The following is a 23,694-nucleotide window of genomic DNA, read 5'->3' on the forward strand; positions in this document are numbered from 1 at the left end:
CAGCCAGACTTGCACCTTGCCCTGAGCGTTGACGGAAACTGAGCTCCTCAGAAGGGCACGGGACGACCTTTGCTTTTGTCTGGTAACATTTCCAACTGCCCTGCAGTGGGGGTGCCCTGTGTCCCTTCCAAGCAACTGGGGAGCTGCTGTTTGTGTGTGTGTGCTGGTGTTCCAGGGACTTGGGGGACACGTGCTGCAGAATCTCTGCAGCTGGTGCATTTTAAGAGTGTGGAGAGAACACCCTTGTGTTTCCCTCTGCTCCCACCTGCTTTGCAGTGCTGACACAAGATCAGCTCCCCGGCCTGGTGCTGCTGCAGGGGCTCCTTGGGATTTGGAGACACACAGGAGCTGCCCAGTGTTTCCTGCAGGAAAGCAGAGGGTCCCACAGCTGTTTGAACACTGCCTCTGTGCTTTTGGTGTTGTTTCCTTTGCCCACAGCAGCTCTGCCTCCCTGCACACCTCATTCCCCTGCTGCTCATACCTGTATCCAGCTCAGAGCTGTGCAGCCGGTGATGTGCAGGCTCCTCTGCCATCCCCTCAGGGCAGGAGCCACCTGGCTAAACCATGGGACCCCAGGGATGTGTCAGTGAACACCTGCCTTCACACAGTGCCCTTGGACAACCTTGCCAGCCCCGGTGTGATGTCCCCTCAGCTCCCATCACACCTCAGGGACCAGGGTGATATCAGCCCTGCTCAGGTCTGTGTTGTTTGGCCCTAGCAGGGTGCAGGGGGGACAGAGAAGGCAGAGGCCATGCCATGGAAGGGGAGAAGGTTGCACAGTGGGGCTCCATGCTCACAGTGTCCCCAGGATCCCCCAGCTCCCTGGCAGATGGCTGCAGCCCTCCCGCCCTGCTCCGAGGAATACAAATGTGCGGCGGATACGGTTACCGGGCCCCGGCAGCGGTGTTGGCTTTCATCTAGATCGATATCCCTGCCGGCCTGTGTCTGCAGGAGCGCTCAGCTGGCAGCACAAGCCTGCCAGGGAGCAGACACCCTCTGCCGAGGCTCTGCAGCCCCCTGCCCGTCCGTGTGTCCGGCTGCCTCGGCGTGGAGGCAGTGCCGGTGCCGGCCGCTGCCGCGCTGTCCGGCTCCGTCATGCGTAAAATGTAATAAATAGGGCCATAAGCCTTTTACAAAGTCTATTTCCACTCTTGGATCCGGGATTTAATGCATGGCTGCTTAGAGAGGCTGAGGATTTCAGGGGTCAGCAAGGCTAATTGCACTGCTGGAATAAAAGGGTGCGAGGCGAGGATGGTGCACGGGGGTGGGAGGGGGTGCTGGGGGGTCCCAGCCCCCCGGCCCTGTGTGCTCCCTGCCAGCAGCCCAGGAATGCCACGGCCCCGTGTGGCAGCTTGGCAAGGATTGGGGTCCCTAGGGAGGGCTCTTGAGGAGCTGGGGAGGCTGAGCCAGCCAGGGAGTCACATGCTGCAGGTGTTCGGTTCCCCAGTGCTCCGTGCTGTCCCTGTGTGTCTGACCGGGCACGGCTGGCTGGAGCCCTTGATCTTAGATTACCTGCAAGCCAGGGAAAGCCTCTGCAGGGCCAAGGGCCAGTGAGGATCAGGGCTGTCCCGGTGCCAGCTCAGACCCAGCCTGCAGTATTTCCTTCAGCTGCAGAGAGGAGCTGGGTACCTCTCTGCCAGGCTGTGCCAGGGGGCTCTGATGCCACAGACTGGGATGTGAAGGGATGTGTGTCCTCCTGCTGGACAGACAGCCCCGCTGGGAATGGAAATGCAGTGCTGGGGCAAAGACCTGAATGGGCGGTCCAGTGCTGGGTGTGCTGGGTAGGCTCAGGACCTGGGCAGAGCTTTCCTGGAGGTACCAGGGAGAGCCCAGCGTGATGTGCAGGACAAGTGGCAGGCACACTCACCCTGTCAGGCAGGGGGACCCAGATGCCCCGAGGCTGCCGGGTGCACACCCTGTGCCAGCCGCTCTCTCCAGCCGCCGGCCGCGGCAGACGGAGGCCGCCAGCTCCGCTCAGTGACTTCGCTGGCTGATCCTGTCATCTCCATCTCGCGCCAAGTGCTGAAGTCGCCATGGAAACCGGCATGGCAGCAGCCTCGGCAGCGTCCTCCCTCCCAGTGCCCGGCCGGTGCCCAGCCGGTGGCGGGTGACCGGTGACACCGCGGCTGGTCCCCTGTTCCTCGAGGGTGCCAGCCCCACAGCTGGGCTCAGGGATGCACCGGGCCTGGGCCCAATCCATTAGAGCTCCTCCATCCTGCAGAGCCCCGCAGGAAGCACGGAGAGTATCGCTATTAATAGTACCTGCTCACAAAGTTATCTTTAGCTGCTGCACTGCTCCCACCTTCATTCATAACAGCCTGACTCTTCACCCTGCTGCTGGAGTAGCTTTGAGGTAACCCTGGCATCCCCAGGTGCCCCCCTTGCCTGGGCTTCCACCACTCACCAGCCTCTCCTCTGCCTGTGGAAAGGGATGGGCTGCAAACCTTTCCTCTCAGTGGGAAATGGAGCTGGATTATTTTATATTTTTTGCCAGGGTTCATTTTTCTGCTGTGACCGTAACTCTGAACTCTGCTTGCCTTCGCCTCTCCTCCCACGTTGCTCCTGTGCAGCAGGGCTGTGCCTTGCCAAAGGCTTTTTCCCTGGAGCATCCCTGCTGGAAGTCCACACTGGTGCTGGGATTTTGCTTGATCAGTGGAGGAGGCAGCGCATGAAGTTGACTATTGGGGATGGAGTATTTTCCACTTGTATTTCAGTGGGTGTTTTCATAGGTTTCAAGCTGTGGTCCACCCTTCCCAGCATCTTTCATCTCCAGAGCTCACACAGCTCCTGGGAGGGTGCAGGGCTTTGAAAGGGCTTTGAGGATTCAAGGGCTCATCCCTCTGCTTTGAGGCAGCATCTCCCACCGTTGCCAGGGAAAGGCCTCTTGCTCCTATTCTTGAACTCGGCAGTCACCGAGTTCCTCAGGTTCCTGGGTTAATCTGTTCCTGCCTTTAATGAGCTGCCTCATTAAAGTGTTTTTTTCCCTAATAACCAACCCTCTGGGCTGGGTGATGTTCAGCTGCAGACAACTGGAGACCTGCAGGCTGCAAAAGGGCTGTTCAGGCTGCGTGTGGGGTGCAGGATGAGCACCATCCCTCTTCTCCCACACAGTGCCAAAAAGGCTGTGAAGGGAGCAGCCCAAAGCACCCCAAACCTGTCTCTCCTGGGCTCCAGCATCAGATTTACTGCACCCACAAACTGCACTGGGGTTGGCATCTGACCTTGGGGTGCAGCAAGCTGGGGATACTGGGACTAACCCATTCTGCTGCAGAGTCTTCCTACAAAATGTTCTTACCCAGGGATGTGCAGCACTGGGGCTGTTGCACCTCACCCTAGGAGCTGAACCTGTGGGTACTCACCTGCACCCCTTGGGCTGAGAGGCAACTGCCCAGCCCTAATGAGGGGGTTTGAGCTGCTTGCCTTGGTGCCTGGGAGCTGATCCAGCTGGTTTGGATAAATGGAAGTGAAAAATCTCCCTCCTGGGAGCCTGCTCTGTGTGGAGCAGTGCATACACAGCTTGCAGCCGTGTCCCCCTGGGAACATTCATCCTGCAGGCATCTGTCCCACCTGGTCCCCTTGTCCTACAGGCATCTGTCCCACCTGGTCCCCCACCTCCCTGGTGGCTGCCCTGGGCGAGCAGGATGAAGGTTGGGAGCCTTTGGAGCGATGGCTACAAAGCAGCAGCTCCAGCAGAGCCTCTGGTGAGGTGGCAGTGCCTCGAGGCTGCCACAGCTCTGTCCCCAGGCCATGGTTTTTAGGGTGTCAGTGATGCAAGGCAGGAAGGTGCCTGGTTCTGGGGCTGCTCCGTTTATATTTAGCTGACCCAGTTGCTGAGCGGGGGCTGCTGGTCCCTCCTGGTGCTGCACTTGGGGTGCTGTGAGGGAATGCAGCAGCAGCAGCATCCGCCTGGGAGTGCAGGGCTGGGCTGCATCCCTGCATCCTGCGTTCCTGCATCCCTGCATCCTGCATCCCTGCACCCTGCATCCTTGCATCCCTGCAGCTTGCTCTGGAAGGGCTGGACAGTGCTGGCACCCACCCTGCAGCCTGCCAGCCCCTCAGCAGCCCTCTCAGCCTCCCCCATCCATCCACCAGCACCCCAGATCCCCCAGGGAAGGAGGAGCTGCTGCTGCCCCAGCAGAGGTGCAGAGGCAGCAATTGCTGCTGGAGGGAACAGCCCGAGGTTGTGCACAGGCTGAGGCAGGATCAGGCAGTGCTCAAACCTCGCTCCTGCAGACATTCCATGGGGTTATCCTGCCTCTCCAGCCTCAGCTCACCCCGCCAGCATCCTGCTGCTGTCTGCGGTGGGTGCTGCCGGTGTGTGAGGGGCTTGAGGGAACTCCTGGAAAAGCGTTGGGCTGCCAAAACACATCCTCTCAGTGCCAAGCACCTGCGAGGCAGCTGCCTCCCCAGGGCAGGAAGGAGATGAAAAGAAAATCTCTTTCAAAGGCAGGGTGGCCTCCTCCCCAGGATCAGGGCGTGTGGCCAGGATGCTTTCCCGAAAAGAGCCGCTATCCCTGCGTAGTTGCCTGTGAGGGGTTGGAGGGGACACGGTGTTCCCATCCTGATGTCCTCGTGGCTGGGTGTTTTCAGGGCTGTTGTGGTTGGCACACCTGGAGAAAGGCGAGTCCCCAAGGCAGGTCAGAGCAAAGCACTTGCTGCGGAAAGGGAAATTAATTATGGGCACTTTGGTGCACTCCAAGCGACTGCGAAGGCTGATGTTTCTCCTGTTGGCCGATAAACTAATTGTAATGGCAAAACCTCAACAAAAGCCAGGCTCTTAAATGCTTTCTTAATTAATAATTCTCAATAATCACTTGACGTCAATGACCAATTAAAACTTTGGAGAAGGGAAGTTGTTGTTAAGTGCCCGATACCTTTGCTCCTCCAGTCTCTGCGGCTCTGATGATTCCTGCAGAAAAGCACCAGGAGGGCCAAGCCCGATGTTTTTAAAGGAAAACATTAAGCAGGAAAAACGTGAATATTCACGTGAGTGTCCGCAGGGACAAGAGGAGGGAAGCTGAGCAGTCACTTGGCTCTGCTGCTCCCTGCTGAGCAGCCAGCAAGGGATGGCAATGCAGGCACCCAGAGGAGTTTCACCCAGGGGTGCCCCTTTCCTCCCCCTCTGCTGTGCTGAGCCCCCAGGGGCTGCACAAATGGAAGAGCATCTTTTCAGAGAGTCCATATTAAGGGGTCTTTAAGGTCCTGCTGGATGTCCTGTCCCATGGTGGGTCACCTCCTTTATTTGTCATCTGCCTCCTTCTCCTCCTTCTGTTTCTCCTCCTCCTTCCCACAGCCTTGTCTGAGGTCAGCATCTCCCTGCCATCCCTGAAAGCATCACCAGCTGGATTTTATTGGGTGGGAGTTGAGTGGTCCCCAATCCATCCACTGTTAAGTGGAGCCTCTGGAAAGCTGCCATTCATCTCTCTGCAGTGCTCCTGGCTGCAGCGCAGTGCTGGGAGGGTTAATGTCCTCCTCCTCCTCCTTCTTCTTCTCCTCCTTCTTCTCTCAGCTTCACAGCCATCTTAAAACTGCTGGAGCCAGAGCTGTGCACTCCCTGCTCCCACTCCTTTTACAGTATGGGCTGGCTGGCCAGGGAGCTCCATCCATCCAACTCTTTTCCTTCTTTGGATGTCCCCTGCTCTGGCTGCCCAGGCACTGCCTCCTTGCCACGGGACCCGTGGCCCTGGAGAGGGGGATGCCCCAGGGGCTGCCCAGGGCTGGGCTCAGCAGTGCCAGGGTGAGGTTTTTGCCCATCTTTCTCCAAGAAAGATGCCAAGGTGGATGCCAGCAGCTCCTGGGCACTGATGGCATGGAGTGAGCACTTTATACCTGCAAATTCCTTGGTGGGCATTAGGAAAATCAAGGTGGGAGAGGGTCAGGGTTGGAAGCCCAAGAAAGGTGGAGGAGCATGGCACAGGAGGACAGGAGCTTTGTGGCAGAGTATCCCATTGAAATGGGCACGGGGCTCCTCCCAGCAGGACAGCAGCAGTCCTGGAGTGGGGAAAAAGCAGTGGGAAGGCTTCCAGTGCAGGCAGAGAGGGCAGAGCCTCAGGCAGGCGGGCTCTGCTCCTCCACTGAGCTCTTCCCCTGCCTGTCACCTCTCACAGCTGGGCTCGGGGCTCCCGGGGGTGTTGCTGGCGGCCGTGGGAGAGTTGCTGGAGCCTGTGCTGATGGCCAGGCACAGTCCTCTGTGTGTCAGGACAGCAGCAGCAGCACGTGCTCCTGGCTCTGGACCCCAGTGTGGCCTCTTACCCAAATACCAGCCACTGCCCAAGGGTTTATGCCCCTCCTGAACCAGGGAAAAGCAGGGGAAAGGCCTCTGGGGCCGAGGGGGGAGGCAGAAACAGGACGTCCCTGTGTCCCCTCTGTGCTGCTTCAGCAGATGTCACCACAGGGAGGAGGAGGAGGTCACCCAGGAATCACATCGAGGGATTTTTTGGGTTGCTGAAAGTCCGTGCATAGGATGGTGCCTGGAAAGGGAATGAGGGGAGAAGGGGGAGCAGCCCCAAAAGGCACAGCAGGGAGGTGTTTGGTGCTGCAGGTCCCCGTGGGTCACTGGCAGGAACAGCCTCTCTGCAGCCCCTATGGCAGTGGGGACACTCCGTCATTCCAAGTGGCTTTTTCATGAGCCCCGTGCCTGGTCCTGCCTGTCCCTGTGTGGGGACAGCAGCCTGGGCCATGACATCGTTTGTATCCCTGGGCATTGGCTGCTCCTGCAGCCACCAGGCTCAGCCTCCAGCCAGGGGCTGGGATGCTCAGAGCAGGGACTGTCACCTCTGTCCCTGCTGGGGGGGATGCTCAGGGGGCTGTGTCCCACCCTCCCAGAGCCCAGCTGTGTGAGGGTGGGTGTGCAGCAGGAGTGTCAGGCAGGTCCCCAGTCCTCTCCTGAGCAGGTGGCACAGACACAGTGGACACCAGGCTGTGTCTGCTGCTGCCACCACTCCACCCCATTGTCCCCAAGGAGTGTTTACTGGGGTGGGGCAGACCCCACAGCTTGAGAGGTCCCAGTAGCAGCGTGTGGAGTGCAGGAGTGGTGCTGCAGAGGGTCCAGCTGCTCTCCAGCAGGGATGATGAATGGTTTAACCCTCTCCTGGCACTTCCCAGCCTCCTGCTCAGCCGGTGTGGTGGCTGTGGGGGGCAGGCTGGGGAGCTGGGGGCTGGTTCCTTTGGCCAGGGCTGTGCTGGTGGGGCTGGCAGTGCTGGCAGTGCTGGCAGCAGGGTCCTGGCCACCCAGGGAGCTGAGTGTCCCAGCGTGACCCAGCTGGGAGCCCCGGGAGGCAGGATGGATGCCTGGAGTTCCGTCCCGCTTGGCCCCGTCTCAACGGGACCCGGTGCCAGCAGTGGGGGGATGGCTGCTGCCAGTCCCAGCAGGGCCACAGCCCAGCCTGGCTGGCCTGGCCACGCAGGGCATCCCTCCTTTTTCACCCCTTTTCTGCCAGATGTGCTGATGGAGGCAGCCAGGCCTCCTGCCAAAGGATGGGTGACTTTCCTGTGGTTTCCAGAAGGCAGGGATGCCTCCTCACCCCAGGCTGCCACGGGTGCCAGTGCTCAACCTGGCTGCACTCGCTGTCTCCCTGGCACTACAGGCAGGGGATCCTTTGCCAAGCACTGGGGTCACACCAGGATTTATCTCTCTCTTGCACATCCCAGAGGGAAAGGAGATGGAGGCCTGGCACTCGATGGCACCCATGGCTCCCTGCCCCTCCTGCCTCTCTCTCTGCTCCATCTCTGCCTGGGTTGGTTGAGGAAGATCTCTGGATTTTGGCAGTGTGAAGGCACAGGAAAGCCACCCAATCCTTTGCTCAGAAGCCTGGGAACCACTCCTGCACTCACCAGGAGCAGGGGGACCCCTTCCCACCCAGGCACCACTCATGCCAGCACACCTAAACCCTCGTGGGATGCAGAGTGCAGGATTTAGACTCAGTCTCATCTCTCAGGAGGCACCCAGGGAAAAGGTTCTTGGATTATTTTATGCTTTGCACCCTGTTTGGGCCAGTGTGAGCCTGTGGATGTGTCCAGGCTGTCCCAGCCATGGGTGAGGGGAGCATCAGTGCAGCCCCTGGCTCTTCTCACACCAAACCCAGCAGCTGCAGGATAATAAATGAGGAGTCTATATTTAGACACCGTGTCTGGAGCAGCGTCACGGCGTTGCCAGAGGGTTTTACCATTCACCACAGGCAGGTTTCCCTGCTCCTCCAGCTCCATGCCACCTCTGCAGAAAAGCTCATCAAAGACATCCAGCTGGAAAAGCATCTTGAACAGAAAAACTGATACCTGCACAAAATCTCAGCGCCTGCCGAGGGATGACAGAGCAGAGCGTTCCAGGGAGCCTTGGAAGGAGCTGGCTTGGGGCCCATTTCATTTTGGCAAAGGCTTTATTTTGTTGCACAGAATTTTGTAGTAAAGAAAACAGGGATGGAGCCTCCCCTTGTGCCACCCCAGCCCGGTGTCAGCTCATATCCCTGCTGCTGGTGCAGCCAGGACTGCTCTGACCCTGTGCAGCTGCTGATCCCTGTGGTCCCCAAACCCCCAGAGCAGCCTGGCTGTGCCACTGCAGCTGCCAGGAGCAGCTGATGGTGGGGAGGGGACAGTTCCCTGATGGAGCTGGGGCTGCTGGGCCTCCACTGACTCAATCAGTGCCTGATAATCCGTGTTGAAATTCAAGGAGAGGCTGGAGAGTTGTGCAAAGGCTGCAGAGCCCCGTGCAGAGTCAGCCTGTGGCTTTCCTGGCATCCCAGAGTGCAGGCTTGGTACTGCCTTGGGAACGAGGAGATTTGCATGAAGATTCCTGGTGCTGGGATCTGGGATTTTTCCCGTATTTTGCAATGTCGGAGGATGTTTGGAACAGATGCTGTCCACTGCTGGCTCCTCCTGGCCTGGGGAGAGTTTCTCCAGGCAGAGCCAAACACTGAGCCATTGCCACGAGGTGTGAGTGTGGCAGGGGCAGCTGGTGACAGGAACAGTGACCAGCTCTGCCCAAGCCTTCCTTTGTGCCTCACAGCACCAGGACTTCTTTCCTGCATCCTTCCTTCCACAGGAAGTCTTTTGCTTGGGTTCCTGCACCTCCCAGGGATGGGAAATGCCAACGTGAGCACAATGCTGGGTAAACCTCCCCAGCCATGGGGCAAACAGCCCCTTCCCACTGCTGCACCCCGGGCCTTGCACTGCCCCAGATCTCTGAAACTGGGGCTGCCCCTGGATCCCTGGAAGTGTCCAAGGCCAGCTTGGATGGGACTTGGAACAATTTGGGGACTGGATAAAGATCTTTAAGGTCCCCTCCCCATTCAAACCATTCCATGATTCTGTGCAGGGTGCAGACAACCTTCCTTCCCTGTGCTCACCCACGGTGCCACCTGTGCCTTGGCAGTACAGGGACACTTGAGGACACCTCAAGGACACCCCACTGGCAGGGCTGGCTCACAGCTGAGCTAGGGGAGAGCAGCACATGGTGCTGGGGGTCACTGAGCCCCCTGACTGCCCCCCAAATCCTGGGGCACCCCAGGGAGGGACAGCCCCTCACCCACAGCAGAACGTGTGGGGACAGAGGCACCCACAGAGTTTGGGCAGCTGCTCAAGGAAGGAGGAGAAGGAGGAGGAGGAGGAGGAAGGCACCTGATTGCCAGGCAAGAGTCCAACTGGTTGAAACAGCTCCTGTTGAGGTTTGCATAACTAAGGCTGGCTTGGCCAGCTCTGGGTACACACGGTGTCGACCTGCTCACAGGGCTGGGGGACAGGCTGGGGGGACAGGCTGGGGGGACAGGCTGAGGGGACAGGCTGGGGGACAGGCTGAGGGGACAGGCTGAGGGGACAGGCTGGGGGGACAGGCTGAGGGGACAGGCTGGGGGGACAGGCTGGGGGACAGGCTGAGGGGACAGGCTGGGGGGACAGGCTGGGGGGACAGGCTGGGGGACAGGCTGGGGGACAGGCTGGGGGGACAGGCTGGGGGGGACAGGCTGGGGGGACAGGCTGGGGGGACAGGCTGGGGGGGACAGGCTGGGGGGACAGGCTGGGGGGACAGGCTGGGGGACAGGCTGAGGGGCTGCCTGCTCTGCTGCTGTGCCCACCCTGCCCTCTGTGCCCTCCTGCCAAGCTGGGACATGCAGGGCTGCCTGTTCTCCCCCAGCTGTGCCCCAGCAATGTCCCCCTGCAGTGCCACCCCCGAGCACAGCCCTGCTCCCTGCAGGAGCCCTCCAAGGTGACACTGGAGGCTGTGACAAGGACACTTGGCCCCGTTCCCACATGGCAGCCCCTGGCACGGGGGCAGCAGAGGCAGAGGGGTGGATAAGAACAAGGCACAGAGCTGCAAACTGGAGCTGCTGACATGACTGGGAGCTGCTCCAGGCTCTGGGGACGTGCAGAGTGCATGGAGGTGGCACAGTGAGCCAGGGCTGAGGAGCCTGAACCCCCACCAGCCCTGCTTGGGGTTTCAGGGCACCTGGGATGTCACTGCCAGGGTAGGGGTGGCTTCTCCTGCACCAGAGGGGACCCCTGGCTTTGGTGTTCCCAACCCAGAGGTGGCTGCTGGGTCAGAGCAGTTTCTGTCAGAGCTCAGGGCTGCATTTCAGGCCAGCCTGCCCTGGGGTCTCAGGCTTTCTCTTGATCCCTGGATTAGCTGGGGTCAAAAATAGGGGGGACAAGGCCTGGGGGCAGGCAAGCTCAGGGCAGGGTGGTGAAGGAGCCAGCACAGCACACGGAGCACTTAAAGGATCTGATTTAGTGTAAGAACTCGTGCTTGTGGGCTTCATCCCGACCGGTTTGGGAGGAGCAGAAGGGCCCCCAACTGGTTTGGGAGGAGGAGAGGGGCCCCAGCCCTGAGCTGCTGGCACAGGGAGCGGCCAGACCCCTCCTCTCATGCCCTGTTTGAGCCTGCCTGGGGTTTTGGGGAGGGGAAAGGTGTGGTCCCTCACAGGAGAGAATTAGAAATAGAACAAAGCTTTGTGATTGTGGGTTTGCATGTGCTCCTGAAGGAGCTTCATGCCCTCATAGGGGTTTTTCTATCTGGAGATCTTGGAGCAGTTTCTTTCCAGGGTGAGTCAGTTGTTTGCAGAGTAGGAAGCTCGAGGAAAGCAGGTTGGCAGCACCAGCTCCGGGCTGTGGCTCCCAGAAATGCTCCCTGCAGAGCCAAAAAAACAGGGACAGAGCCCAGCCCTGGGGGCAGGTGGCCTGGCTGGGACAGTGACAATGCCTGGGTGCAGCCCCGGACACAGCAAAGCCTTGTGCAGCCCCAGGAAATCCCCAGAGCAAACAGCTCGTGCTGCTGGAAGCTCCTGCCCAGAGGTGCTGCTCGGGGTTCTCACCTCCACCATCCACCTGTGAGCGTGTCCCTGCAGCCACAGACCTGCTGGGACCTGCTCTCCTCTCCCAGGTTGCTTTTCCCACAGAACCTGGAGTGGTGTCAATACTGACAATCACTTTATCCTCAGGATTACCTGATGCCCACCTGGAAAATGCCCAGCTGTCAACATCCCCTGCAGCTTTCTGGGCATTGTGGTGTGGTGACAGTCCCCTCTGGCCAGGACACCTCAGAAAATGGGCAATAATTTATTTGGGTGGGCAAGGAGAGGAGGAGAAGTGGGGGGACCCAGCTCTTGCTGTCCCCAGGTGATGGGGACAGGGAGGTGCAGGTGTGAAGGGCAGCAGCAGGAGCAGGCATGGAGCAGAACTGGGGCTCCCACCATGAAATTTGGGCATGGACACACCTGGACAGGCTGGGCAGGAGGGTGAGGACAGAGCTGAGTGGTTTTGCCCTTTGCACAGAGGTTTGTGTGCCCTGGGACCTCATGCCTCCAGCTGAAAACTTCATTTTCACATGGGAGCTTGGCACAGGGGGGTCTCCCACAGCCCACCCTGGCAGGAGAGCCAGCACAGCCCCGTGTCCAGCAGGAAAAAGGCTCCTGGAGGGTCACAGAGAGGGTTTGGTGGTGGTTGCCTGATCCCCAGCAGGGCAGGGCCATCCCTGGAGCATTCTGGGGCTGGAGCAGCCACAAGGTCAGGCTAATGCAGGAAGATCCTCCTTGTGCCTTCTTAACCCCAGCTTGAACCTTCCCTGTCTCCTGCCTTAGTGCCTGATTAGCACTAAGAGGCTGCTGGTGGCACGAGCAGCTCTGGGCAGTGCCAGCCCACGGTGATTTCATGGCAGGGGAGTCCTGAACCCCCCCAATGAGCCTCAGAGCCAGAGGTGCTGCAAGAGGGGGAGCAGGAATTGAGCTTTCCCCCTGCCCTGCTGCCACCTCCCTGCAGGAGGGGCTGGGAGTGCTCAGACTGTCACCCTGATTTTTTTTTCACCCTTCTGATGTTTACATTTTCTACTGGAAAATGTAAAAAATCAGAATTTTCCAATAGACAGTGTAAACATCAGAAGGCTGGAAAAAATCAGGGTGACAACAGGTTGTCCAGGCAGTCCCTGCTCCTCAGCAGAGCATCAGGGAGGTGTGAAAAGGCTCCTGGTGATGGTGACAGGCCTGGCAGGGAGATGACACTGGGCTGGGGTGTCATTCTGGCAGGCAGCAGGTTCTCTCCAGGTGTAAAAAGGGCAGGATTGAGGCAGGGCTTGGGTCGGGTGTAACCTCAGCTCCGTGTCACACACAGGGTGACACCGAGGGCCAGAATGTGCTGAGAATTCCAGCCCTTGCCAACTTGGAGCAGGTCAGGGATTCCCAGGACTCCATCCAGGCTGTGGCTCCTGCAAAGCCAAGGGGAGATTTTGGGAGCTTGGAAGATCCCAAAGCTGTGGCTGTGGGTAGGGAGCTGTGGCTGGGCTTGGTGGCACAAGGAGGTGATGTCCCCATGGGCAGTGGCTCTGAGTGCCACCACAGCTCTGACTTCATGCTGGAGGGGCAGTGGCTGTTTCCAGGCAGGGATTTGCTCTTGGAGGTGCCTGAGAGGGGTGAGCAGTGCCCGGGGAGCTGAGCTGGGTTAGGTGTGACAGGCTGTGCCAAGGGAGGATGTTTGCAGTGTCCTCTGGGCAGAAAGGGCCTCGTGGAGCCCTGCCAAACTCTGAGCTGGGCCACCAAACCTCCAAAAGGGGCTGGTGGCCAGAGCAGGGCAGGGACAGGGCTGCTCCTCCTCACTGGAGTCCCTGTGCCCACATCAGTCATGTGGCTGCAGGGACTTCTGAGGAGGAAGGTCTGAAAATAATCACCCCCTCATGTTTTCCTCACTAAAGGAGAGAGTTGCCATCGTGGGGAATTCTTGTGACCAGCAGAGCTGGCTAACAGTCAGCTCCTCAGTGAGTCAGGATGTGTCCCCTGCCCTGCCAGCCTCTCCTGCCACCTCCAGCCCTGTGTGAGTGGAAGCAATCCCAAGGATTTCAGTGCTCCCAGTCCCACTGGCCATCCTCTTGCCCTGTCCTTGTCCCACCCAGGCTGTGCTGCACAGACAAGGCAGCAGGAAGGAACTGAGGAGGTGCTGGGGGAACCCTGCTTGCTCCTGCTCCTGCTTCTTCTGTTTCTGTTCCTCCTGCTTCTGCTCCTGCTCCTGTTCCTCCTGCTCCTGTTCCTCCTCCTGCTCCTGTCCCTGCTCCTGCTCCTCCTGCTCCTTTTCCTGCCCCTTCTCCTGCTCCTATTCCTCCTCCTGCTCCTTCCCTGCCTGTCCCCACGGCCAGGGTGTCACACACAGAGCTGTTAGGACATTTCAGTGTCCCCTGTGCTTTGTGCCCAGCTCAGCACGTGGCAGCTCTCTGTCCGTTGGTCCTGCCCTTGGTTTGGGGGGGAGATAAGAAGGAATTTCTTAGAAAACCTCACCAGTGCTCAGCCCGGGGTGTGTGTGTGCCCTGCCATGGAGTGGTGACAGGGAGCTGGTGACAGGGACAGGGCTGGAGCAGCCAGTGGCAGGTCTGTGTTGGGGGCTGCTGGACTGGCAGGGTGGGTGACCAGGGGCGCTGCTGTTTGTCCCCAGGGGTGCAGGACAAAGCTGTCACACTCAGGCAGACACAGCCCTGAGCAGGCTGTGGGTGCCCAGGTGTGCTGGCACTGCCTGGCCAGCCCTGGCAGACCCCAGCACGGCCAGACTGGGCTGTTTCCATGAGCTGGTGTTGAGAGAGGAGGAGGCTCCTTGGGAACAGCCTGTTCCTGCTGTGTCTGCTCCTTGCACGGGGCACAGCCACCTCCTGCCCTTGCCTTGTGCCTGGCAGCACTAAGGGGGTGCTTTGTGCTCTGTGGGGGCTCCCTGGTGGGTGCTGCAGCCCTGGGCTGCTCCTGGAGCTCAGGCAGGAGCAAAGTGGACTCAGTAATTTGGAGCCTGAATTAACGAGCTGAGCGTAGTGTGAACATGCAGCTCTGTAACCTGTGATATACTTTGCTGCTGCCCTTCTTCCTAAACCAGACACACCTTTGTTTGAAGTGTTCCAGCAGAATGTTGTTTAGCCAGGGCATTATTACCAGTATCTCAGGCTCCTTTTCTCTATCCTGTGACTCAAGGACAGTTTAGGGCAATTTCTTCCATCTTTCCTCCATATCAAAGTTATCCTGGCCGAGTTCATGTTTATTGTTTGCGGTTAATGTTTAATATTTCCCATTACTGGCATCTCATGGTTGATCTTAATTACACTCACCTAATGTAAGACAAAAGTCAGTGAGCGAGACCATGCTCAGGCTGGGGCTGGGGCTCAGAGCCTGGCACTGGGCACTACTTTTTCACACTCTACACCCTCTTTTTCTCTCTCATCACCCCCTTTTCCCACTCTGCACCCCCTTTTCCCACTCAGCACCTCCTTTTTCTCTCTCTGCACCCCTTTTCCCACTCTACACCCCCTTTTTCCCTCTCAGCACGCCCTTTTCCCACTCTACACCCCCTTTTTCCCTCTCAGCACCTCCTTTTTTTCTCTCAGCACCCCCTTTTTCCCTCTCAGCACACCCTTTTCCCACTCTACACCCCCTTTTTCCACTCAGCACCTCCTTTTTTCTCTCTCAGCACCCCCTTTTTCTCTCTCTGCACCCCATTTTCCCACTCAGCACATCTCAGGCTGCATTGGGAGGGCGGCTGCTCCACGTGTGCCATAGAATCACAGAATCATTCAGGTTGGAAAAGACTTTCTGAGGTCACCAGGTGCAACCTTTGAGTCCGAGCTCTGAGTCCAGGCTGTGTTGGCACAGCGTGCCCAGCCTGGGGCCCAGCAGCAGCTCCCACGTGCTGCACCCAGAAGAACCAGCAGAAAAGTTGGTTTGGGAGTAGCTCAGGAGGAAGAAAAGAGCTGCTGGTTGCTTAGTCCAGGCTTTAAATGAAGTTTTGCCTCTTGCTGGGCTGAATCGTTGAAACAGATTAGTAGAAAGTTTAAAAAAAAGTGATTAAAAATTAACAGGGGGCAGAGGGCAAAACTCCTGGCAGGACAACGAGGAGTCTCCTGCTCCCTGCAGCCTGGGAGCTTCCTGTGTGCCTGGGGAGGGGAGGAGGGTCCTGCCTGGCCCTGTGCTCACTGTGTGTCCCCCTCACCTCAGGGACCCCTCGCCCTTCACTGAGGGGCTCTCAGGATATAAATATCGGGGGTGTCAAGGGGTGACAGGGCCAAGGCACAACCCGACACCACCTCTGCCTCATTCACAGTGACATTTTGTCAAATGCCACTGGGGAAGGGGGGTTGCTTATCTGCTGGCACACACTCCTGTGACCTTCACAGCTCTGGCCAGGTGCCTCCTTGCTGTATTTACACTTATTTATAGCTCTCTCCTCCATTCCCACCTCTGCCCTCCTCCCTGGTGCTGGAGGCTGCCCACCCCACACATCCCTCATCCCTCTGGGCTGGGATGGAGCTGGCACATCCTTGGGGATGGTGAGGGGCTGGGCCAGGTGCTGATGGCCTGACCCCACGAGGACAGTGTCCCCAGGCTGGCAGCTGTGGGGACAGCAGGGTTCACCCCTGGCTTTGGTCCCAGTGTGGGTTATTCCCCCAAAGCCTCCTCACTCTGCTTTTGGGGCAGCTCAGGGGGTCTGCAGGCACCCAGCCCTGCCTGCCTGAAAGGGGTGAGTGGCTGTGCCCAGTGTCACAGCAGGCAGTGTCACAGCAGCCCAGTGTCACATCATCCAGTGTTACACCAGCCAACCCAGTGTCACACCATCCAGTGTCACACCAGGCCATTGTCACACCAGCCAGTGTCACACCAGCCTAGTGTCACAACAGCAGTGTCACATCATCCAGTGTCACACCAGCCCAGTGTCACATCATCCAGTGTCACACCAGCCAGCCCAATGCCACACCAGCCCAGTGTCACATCGTCCAGTGTCACATCATCCAGTGCTACACCAGCCCAGTGTCACACCAGCCAGTGTCACACCAGCCAGCCCAGTGCCACACCAGCCAGTGTCACACCAGGCCATTGTCACACCAGCCAGTGTCACACCAGGCCATTGTAACACCAGCCAGTGTCACACCAGCCAGTGTCACATCATCCAGTGCCACACCAGCCAGTCCAGTGTCACACCATCCAGTGCCACACCATCCAGTGCCACACCATCCAGTGTCACACCAGCCCAGTGTCACACCAGGCCATTGTCACACCAGGCCATTGTCACGCCAGCCATGTCACACCAGCCATGTCACACCAGCCAGTGCCACACCAGTCAGTGTCACAGCAGCCAGCCCAGTGTCACCTGCCCAGTGAGAGCCCATGGTGGAGCAGCCCCACAGTCTCCCTGCAGGGCTGTAATCCCCTTTTGAAGCAGTCTGTGATCACGGATTTCCCTGATAAGCCCAGACAACTCTCCACCAACCCCCTGCCCAAGGATTTTCTTTCCTTTTTCGAGTCAGGCCTGGCTGAGGGCGAGGAGGGAGAAGCTGCCCGTGGGGCTGGTGGGAGCAGCACTTGGTGTTCTCAGCATTTCTCACCTCCTGCTGCTTTGGGTCCCAGCCTGAGCACCACAGGCTGATTTGGGGCAGTGCCTGCAGCACGTGTGGATGTATATTTATCCCTTAATGCTCCGGGCAGGCTGCTGGCTGTGCAGGCAGGAGCTGAGTCACCATTTACTCCCCAATGAGGAGGGAGGCTGGTTCCTGGCTGTCCCTCCGAGGTGCTGCCTCTTCCCTTCCTCTTTTCCATGCAGGAGGGTGGCACGTGAGTGGCAGGGCAGGAGGAGGCTCCTGGAAGGTGCAGCCAGGCCGGCACTTCAGAGGCTGCCCCTGTGCAGCTGACTAAGCACAGGCTCTGCTGCCTGTGCCATCACCCCCTGTGCCCGCAGCCCACGCCACAATTCTTGGCCATGACTTCAAGGGGTTGGAGCCAGGGCTTCTGCAGATAAGGGTAATTTCTACCTGTGCTTTTGTTGGAGGGAGACAGACAGAGGAGAGCACCTGCAGGTCTCTCTGTCACGGTCACTGCGCCGTGCCCAGTTCAGCAGAGCAGACAATGAGCTGAGCCTCTGCCCTGGTTCAGGCTGCTCTTCCCTGGCAGCAGGGCTGTTCCTGCTCTCCCTGGGCTCGTGGATACAGCTGTCCCCAGCAGCCTGACCCCAGCCAGCCTCTCCAGCCCTGCTGACTGCAGGGGTTTAGTTTGAGGAGCCCAGGTTGTCACTGGAAAAGAGGAAGACATTGCCTGTCTCGTTAATCCAGTGTTTGAGTTCCAGTTGGGCTTGGGGAGGAGTCTTGTGTCTCTTCAGAGATAAGACCTCACGTGCCAGAGTCCACACTGCTCCAAACCAGAAGAACTGAAAGGGGCAGCAGTGTCCCACCTGCTGTCCCCAGGGTGTTGGGAGCCAGCACTGAGCTGGGACATCCTTGGATGTGGCTGCTGGTCCAGCCCAGGACATGTCCCCAGAGCTCCTGGGGACACCAGAGACAGTGGTCTGCACTGAACACTCTCACAGCTGGGCAGGGAGATGGATCTGACATCTGACCCCTGTGCCAGCTCCTCGTGCTGCCTCACCACAGCCCTGGGAAGGACAGACTGGGGACATTGCAAAGGGACAGGGAGTGGGAGCACTGCTTGCAGCCCCAGAGCACCCAGGAGCTCTTCCACTGCCTGGAGACAAAGGGATGCTGACCAAGGAGACAGCAGGAGCTCTCCTGCCTGCAGCAGGGACTCATCAGACACTGCCAGCAGCTCTCTGGTCTCAGCCTTGCTGCAGCACACCCGGGCCAGGTGTCTGGGCTGGAGGATGCCTCTGAATTTCTGAGCATGTCTCCATGGGTGTTTGCTGGCTGCACACCAAGAACCCATGGCTGATCTTCCTACAAAGTCCCGAGTAAAATTAGAACAAAAGTTCACTCCTCTCCCAAGGCAGCAGGAAGTGCAAAGGGTGGGAAAAAGGGAGAGTCAGAGCAGGGGAGGTCTCGTGCCCACAGGCCACAGGCAGCCTCTACATGGAGCCCCGAGCTGGGCAGGGGGCTGGGCCCTTCCCCACCCCATGGCCAGCCCAGAGGGGCTCTCAGGGCTGCTCAGGGCTCTGGGTTCTCAGCTGGGGGTGCTGGGTTCCCTCTGGAGCCTCATGGCTGGGCTGGGTGAATGCCACTGCCTAGCAGAGCTGCCCATCCAGGTGATGATATGGGTGACCCCACTAAAGAAATGCTGTTCCCGTGTTTTTCCAGGAGGAGGAGGAGGAGGCTCAACACAGACAGAGCTGAGTTTTGGGCATTCTCTGTGGTACCTGGGAGCATCCCCAGCAGTGGCAGTGGTGGGGCACTCCTGCCCCAGAGTGCCCAGAGAGGGCAGCTCAGCAGCATTAGATTGCAGGAGTTTATTTTTACCCGGCCCTGTTGCCAATGGGGACATGTCACATCTGTGGAGTTGATCAAAAGACATCCCGAGCACTGGTGTCAGCTGCTCCTTGTGATCTCAGCACCAGGATCTTTTCCCTTGTGGCATATCAAAAGGAGCAGGAGAATTTGGCTGCTCTGCTATTTTTAATTGCACGCACACACGCACACACAGACACACGTATATCTATGTATGTATGGCTTGGCTAAAAATAAAAGCCTTTGCCTGTGTTCCCATGGGAAGATTTGGGGAGAAGGGGGAGACAAAGTTGTCACAAGACTTTTTTTTCTGGAGCAGGAGCTAGAGCAGGGCCGGGAAGGCAGGGACAAGCCACAGCAGGTAAGGGACACATCTGAAAGGCCAAAGGACATCTGATCCCAGAGGAGTCCCTGAGCAGAGGGGACACAACAAGGGGAAGGGCAGCATCTGTGTCCCCCCAGAGCTGGCAGTGGGGACTCCTGACTTGTTGCTCGTGCCCTGACACCTGGGAACAAAAGGTTTTCCAGGGCGGGTGAGGAAATCCCCATCCCTGGGTGCCCAGTGAGGAGCATCAGCTCCCAGAGCCACTCAGGGGTGCCCGATACACTTTATGCCACCACACTTGTGGTGTTTGCATGATAAACACATCCCTCCAGCAAAAAGGTGAAAGGAGGATGCTGGGAGAGCATTCCCCAGAGTGGGGGCAGCTCCCAGAGCTTTGTCTGGGGCAGCATCAGCAGCTCCTGAATCCCCCAGCCCCACTGCAGCCCCTGGGCATGGCTGGGACGTGGCACTGCCTCACCATCAGGCCATAAAACCCCTCTCCCCTGCCCTTGCTGTGCCCTCCAAGGTGTTCTCTCCCTGTTTTCCACCTCCCCTGGGACTGGGCAGGGTGGGAAGCAGGTGAGAGATGTGAAATGGGAGTGTGTGTGTGTGCAGGGGAGTGTCCTTTGGAGTGTCCTGGCTGTGGTGGGGAGCGTGGCAGACAGGCTCATCAGCCTGGGGCAACACAGTGGGTAATCCCAGATTATCCCAATTTGAAAAACAAAAAATGAGAAGAGAAACAGAGGAAAGCTGTCTTTTCCATTCCTGCAGCTGGGTTTGAAATCCCTTTTTCCTTCCCACTGAGTGACAGAGGAGACCCTTCCCTGGTGCTTCAGGAGGAGGGGCCCCTTTGCTCCCCTGCAGCCTCTCTCACATGCTCAGATGTTTGCCTGCTCCAAAATCCATTTGCTCTGTAAATAAACTTGCTTCCCTCCCTGCCAGAAACCTCCCCTTGGGCAGGCAGTGCTGGGAGGAGTCGCAGCAGACCTTTCCCCTCCGTGTTTTAGCCTGGACACCAGGCAGGGCCCAAATGCCAGGGCAGGCAGTGGGTGCTGGTGCCAGCCCAGGCTCCCTTGGGTGCTGGGTGCAGCCCTGGGGTTTCGTGGCTGGAAGCCAGGCCCAAGTGGGGCAGGTGCCAGGTCTTTTCTGTGGTTAAATTGAGATTTTTTAGCTCAGTTCCTGCAGCTCACATCACTCCCTGTGATGTGGCATCCATTCATTTCCATGCTGCTCTTCTCATCCTGCAGGGAGCGGGGTCTGGGTTGCCTTGGCAGAGCTTGGGGATGTTCAGAGGGGTGTCCTGGGAGGTTCAGGGCCCTGTGCTGGGGACAGGCTGAGCACCAGGTGTGAGGCTGACCCTGTGTGCTGCTGCCCCAGGTCTCCTGTGCTGATCCCCAGGCCACCTGCACAACCTGGATGTCACTTTTAGGGCACCAAGGGCAGGAATTGCCCCTAAGAGCCCTGGGGTGGCTGTGCTGTGCCCTGGGAGAGACCAGGCTCTTCCGCTGCTGCTCCAACGTCTGCCACAGCTGGGACACCAAGAGGGGGTTTGGTGGCAGCTCTGGGGCTGCTCACAGTGACCAATGCCAGGCTGTGCAGATCGAAGGGGTGACAAGGTGCCCACCACACCCTGCCAGCTCCAGGAGAAGTGGGGACAGGGTCTGGAACAGGGCTGGGAATACCAGGACTGGGAGCTCCAGGGCTTGGGAGCTCTGGGGCTGGGAGCACCGGGGCTGTGCAGATCAATTGGATGAAAATGTGCCCAGCACACCCTGCCAGCCCCGTGTCACTGCTCCAGGAGAAGCGGTGACTGATGCTGGAGCAGGGCTGGGATCACCTGGAGGTGGATGCACCAGGGGCTGGGATCACCTGGAGGTGGATGCACCAGGGGTTGGGATCACTGGCTGTCCCCATGGGGGGATGCTGCTGTCTTTGCTGCCTGCACCGGTGTGCTCAGCCCGTTTCTCTCCTTTCCCCTGTGCAGTATGAGGTGTCTGGAGAGGAGCACCTCTACTCCGACTTCCCCGAGATCGATCTGTCCCAGCTGGACGCCGGAGACCTGGACTCTGCCGGCTGCTTCAGCGAGCTGCAGTGGGGCGGGGAGCACTCGGAGACAGACTCCAGCCAGTACAGCACCGACGACTCCGAGCTCTTCCAGGTACCCCCATCCCCCCCAGCACGGAGGCAGGGGGGAGAAGGAGAAGGAAGGTGGGAGGAGGGAACACACACACAACTATTAATATCTCCTCCCCAGCTGATTAGTGCTCCATTAATTTGTGCACCGGCTCTAAATGGGGCAAGCGGAGTAGGGCTAATGAGGAGGAGGAGGAGGGAGGAGGAGGATGCTGAGCCAGCCCTCCTGTGCTGGATTATTCACAGGGAATTGCAGCGTGTCCTGTTCCATTCCAGGAATGCCAGGGCGGCACTGCGGGGGTCTCAGCCCTGGGAGAATTCCCTCCCCAGGAGCACAGAGCAGCCCCTGCCTCTGTTTTGGGGAAACAAAACAGGCTCTGGCAGCCCCCTCTGTGTGTGGGACTGGTTCCTCTCCTCAGCTCTGGGCTGGATCCATGGCTGTGGCAGCTCGGTGCAAAGCTGGGACAGGGCTGCTCCACATCCCTCTGCTCCCATCTCTCGTTTCATCTCCTGCAGGGCTGTGGGCACAGCACAGACAGGTTGGAAGCAGGGAGAGGAAGAGGGGACTGGGCACAGAGCAGGCTGGGCAGACCCTCACCCTGCCCAAAGCTCCTGCCATGCCCTGAGTGTGCCTGTCCTTGGGGCTGGGGGTCTCTGTGCCCTCCTGAGCAGCACCCAGGCCTTGCACAAGGAGGTTGTGAGCCACTGGTACCATCTAATCACCAAGCCTGGGTTACATTTTTGGGAGGAGGAGGGTTTCTATTTGAACAAGGAGGTAAAAAAAAGCCTCGGTATTTTCTAACCTGCCCATAATAACAACCCTCTGGCTTTTATGCTGGGCTGATGCTGTGCTTGAAAATGGTCCAGCCCAGCTGAGGGACCTTCATCACGAGATGCATATTTTCCGTGAACTTCCTGGGGAAAAGATAAACAGAAAAGAAATGCAAAAGCCAGGCCGATGAGGAGCAGTGGACTATGATGAAATGTATCCCACTGAACTTGTATGCACAGCAATCTCGTGCCAATAACAGGAGGAAAAGAAACGGAGCCAAAAATGGAGCATCCTGCTGCCTTTCCCTGGAGCCTGCTCTAGTAACTGCGAGCAAGGTTAGGGCATGGAACAAAAGATGTTTAATTTTCAAACAAGAGGAGAGAAACACAGGAGGCTGTATGCAGGCAGCAGTCCTGCCTGTGAGCCTGACTTTACCCCCGTGCTAATTTTATCGCTGATGGTAGCCTGCTTCTCATTGGACATGGTTTACATTCAGATTATGATGGAGGAGGACCAAAAAGAAGGAGCTCCTGGCTCACTCCAGCCATTCCTCAGCTTCTGCATCCTCTTCTGGGCTTCAGCACCGTGTTGCCAGTGCTGGAAGGGAGCTCGTGGGGCTGGGAGGGCACTGGGAAGGCTGGAGGTGCATCAGCAAAGGCAAAGCTCAGATGAAAAGAGGGACTCAAGTCAAGCTGGAGCAGGGGGCAGGGGGGAGGCAGGAGCAGCCCCTGGCCCTGCCTGGCCCAGAGTGAGATGGGCTTTGCCTTACAGCTCCCCTGACCCACTTTTTGGGTGAACAGCATGATGCTGATGGGAGATTTGGGAGTGACTGGGGCTGTGCTCTGGGACAGGGTCTCTCACAGAGCACTGGGTGCACCAGCTTTAAGTGTGAGGGCTGAGAGCCCCTGAGGAGCTGGAGGTGCCTGTGTTTGGGGGCTTTTAGTGAACACAAAGCTCAGAGTGGCTGTTGGCACAAGCTGTGCCCTCCTGGGAGGCTGTGCCCTCTCGCCCACTGGGCAGCCCTGGCTGAGCTCACAGCTCTTGCATTTGCAGCCCAGAGTCAGGAGGGTTTGGGCCAGGAGCTTTTTCCTCACAAATCCTCTATCTGCTGCTGTTTGCCTCATGATGGGGTGGAGGGACTGTAGGGAGAGAAGCTGCTCTGATTCATTCTTCTCCTGCTGGGGTGCAGGTGGACAGACTGATGCTCCTTTTCTGGGCCTCTCCTCACCCCATCCTCGTGCTGTGCTGGGGAAAAACCCTCACAGGGGAAGTGTGGGAGCTGGTGTGGCTCTGCTGGTCCTCGTTCCCTCTCCAGCACCCCAGGGACCCTCTGCCCAGCCTAACACACCCCCTTTCTTCTCTTGCCTTGCTCCTTTCAGATAATAGACAGCGAGAACGAAGCGCTGCTGGCAGCCCTCACCGAGACTTTGGATGATATTCAGGGAGATGACATGGGCCTGGCTGCCTTCAGAACTATGGAAGAGGGGGACATGCTCAACTCTGCCACCACCTCACCCGCCCCTTCCCCCAAACCCACCGCCCCGGTCACGGGGGGGCCGCCCCCGGCCCCCGAGGGTGATGAGCTGTCTCTAGTAAGAACCCACTTCCTACTGTTTAAGGTGGATTTGGATGAGCCCCAGATAAGCCGGCTGCATGGGTATGATAGGAAGCCAAGGTCTGAATTTTTTCATTCTAGGCTTAAAACTCTCTTTTAACCGTCAATACCAAAGCATATACTTGTATTGTATACGTATACATGTTCTGCATCATTGCTGTCACCTCCATCACCATCCTCACGGGAAC

At 58.4% G+C, this 23,694-nt stretch overlaps 1 protein-coding gene across 1 annotated transcript in view; it reads left to right on the plus strand.

Annotated features, from left to right (window-relative positions):
* PPARGC1B (PPARG coactivator 1 beta) overlaps window positions 1-23,694 on the plus strand; it is a 45,926-nt gene that overhangs the window by 9,300 nt on the left and 12,932 nt on the right. The window contains exons 2-3 of the mRNA XM_083871686.1: window positions 20,971-21,144; window positions 23,271-23,483. Of these exons, the coding sequence (XP_083727812.1) occupies window positions 20,971-21,144; window positions 23,271-23,483 (387 nt within the window). The remainder of the gene's footprint in view (window positions 1-20,970; window positions 21,145-23,270; window positions 23,484-23,694) is intronic.

Source organism: Zosterops lateralis (genome assembly GCF_965231275.1).
Source record: "Zosterops lateralis genome assembly, chromosome: 14".
Taxonomy (NCBI): Eukaryota; Metazoa; Chordata; class Aves; order Passeriformes; family Zosteropidae; genus Zosterops; species Zosterops lateralis.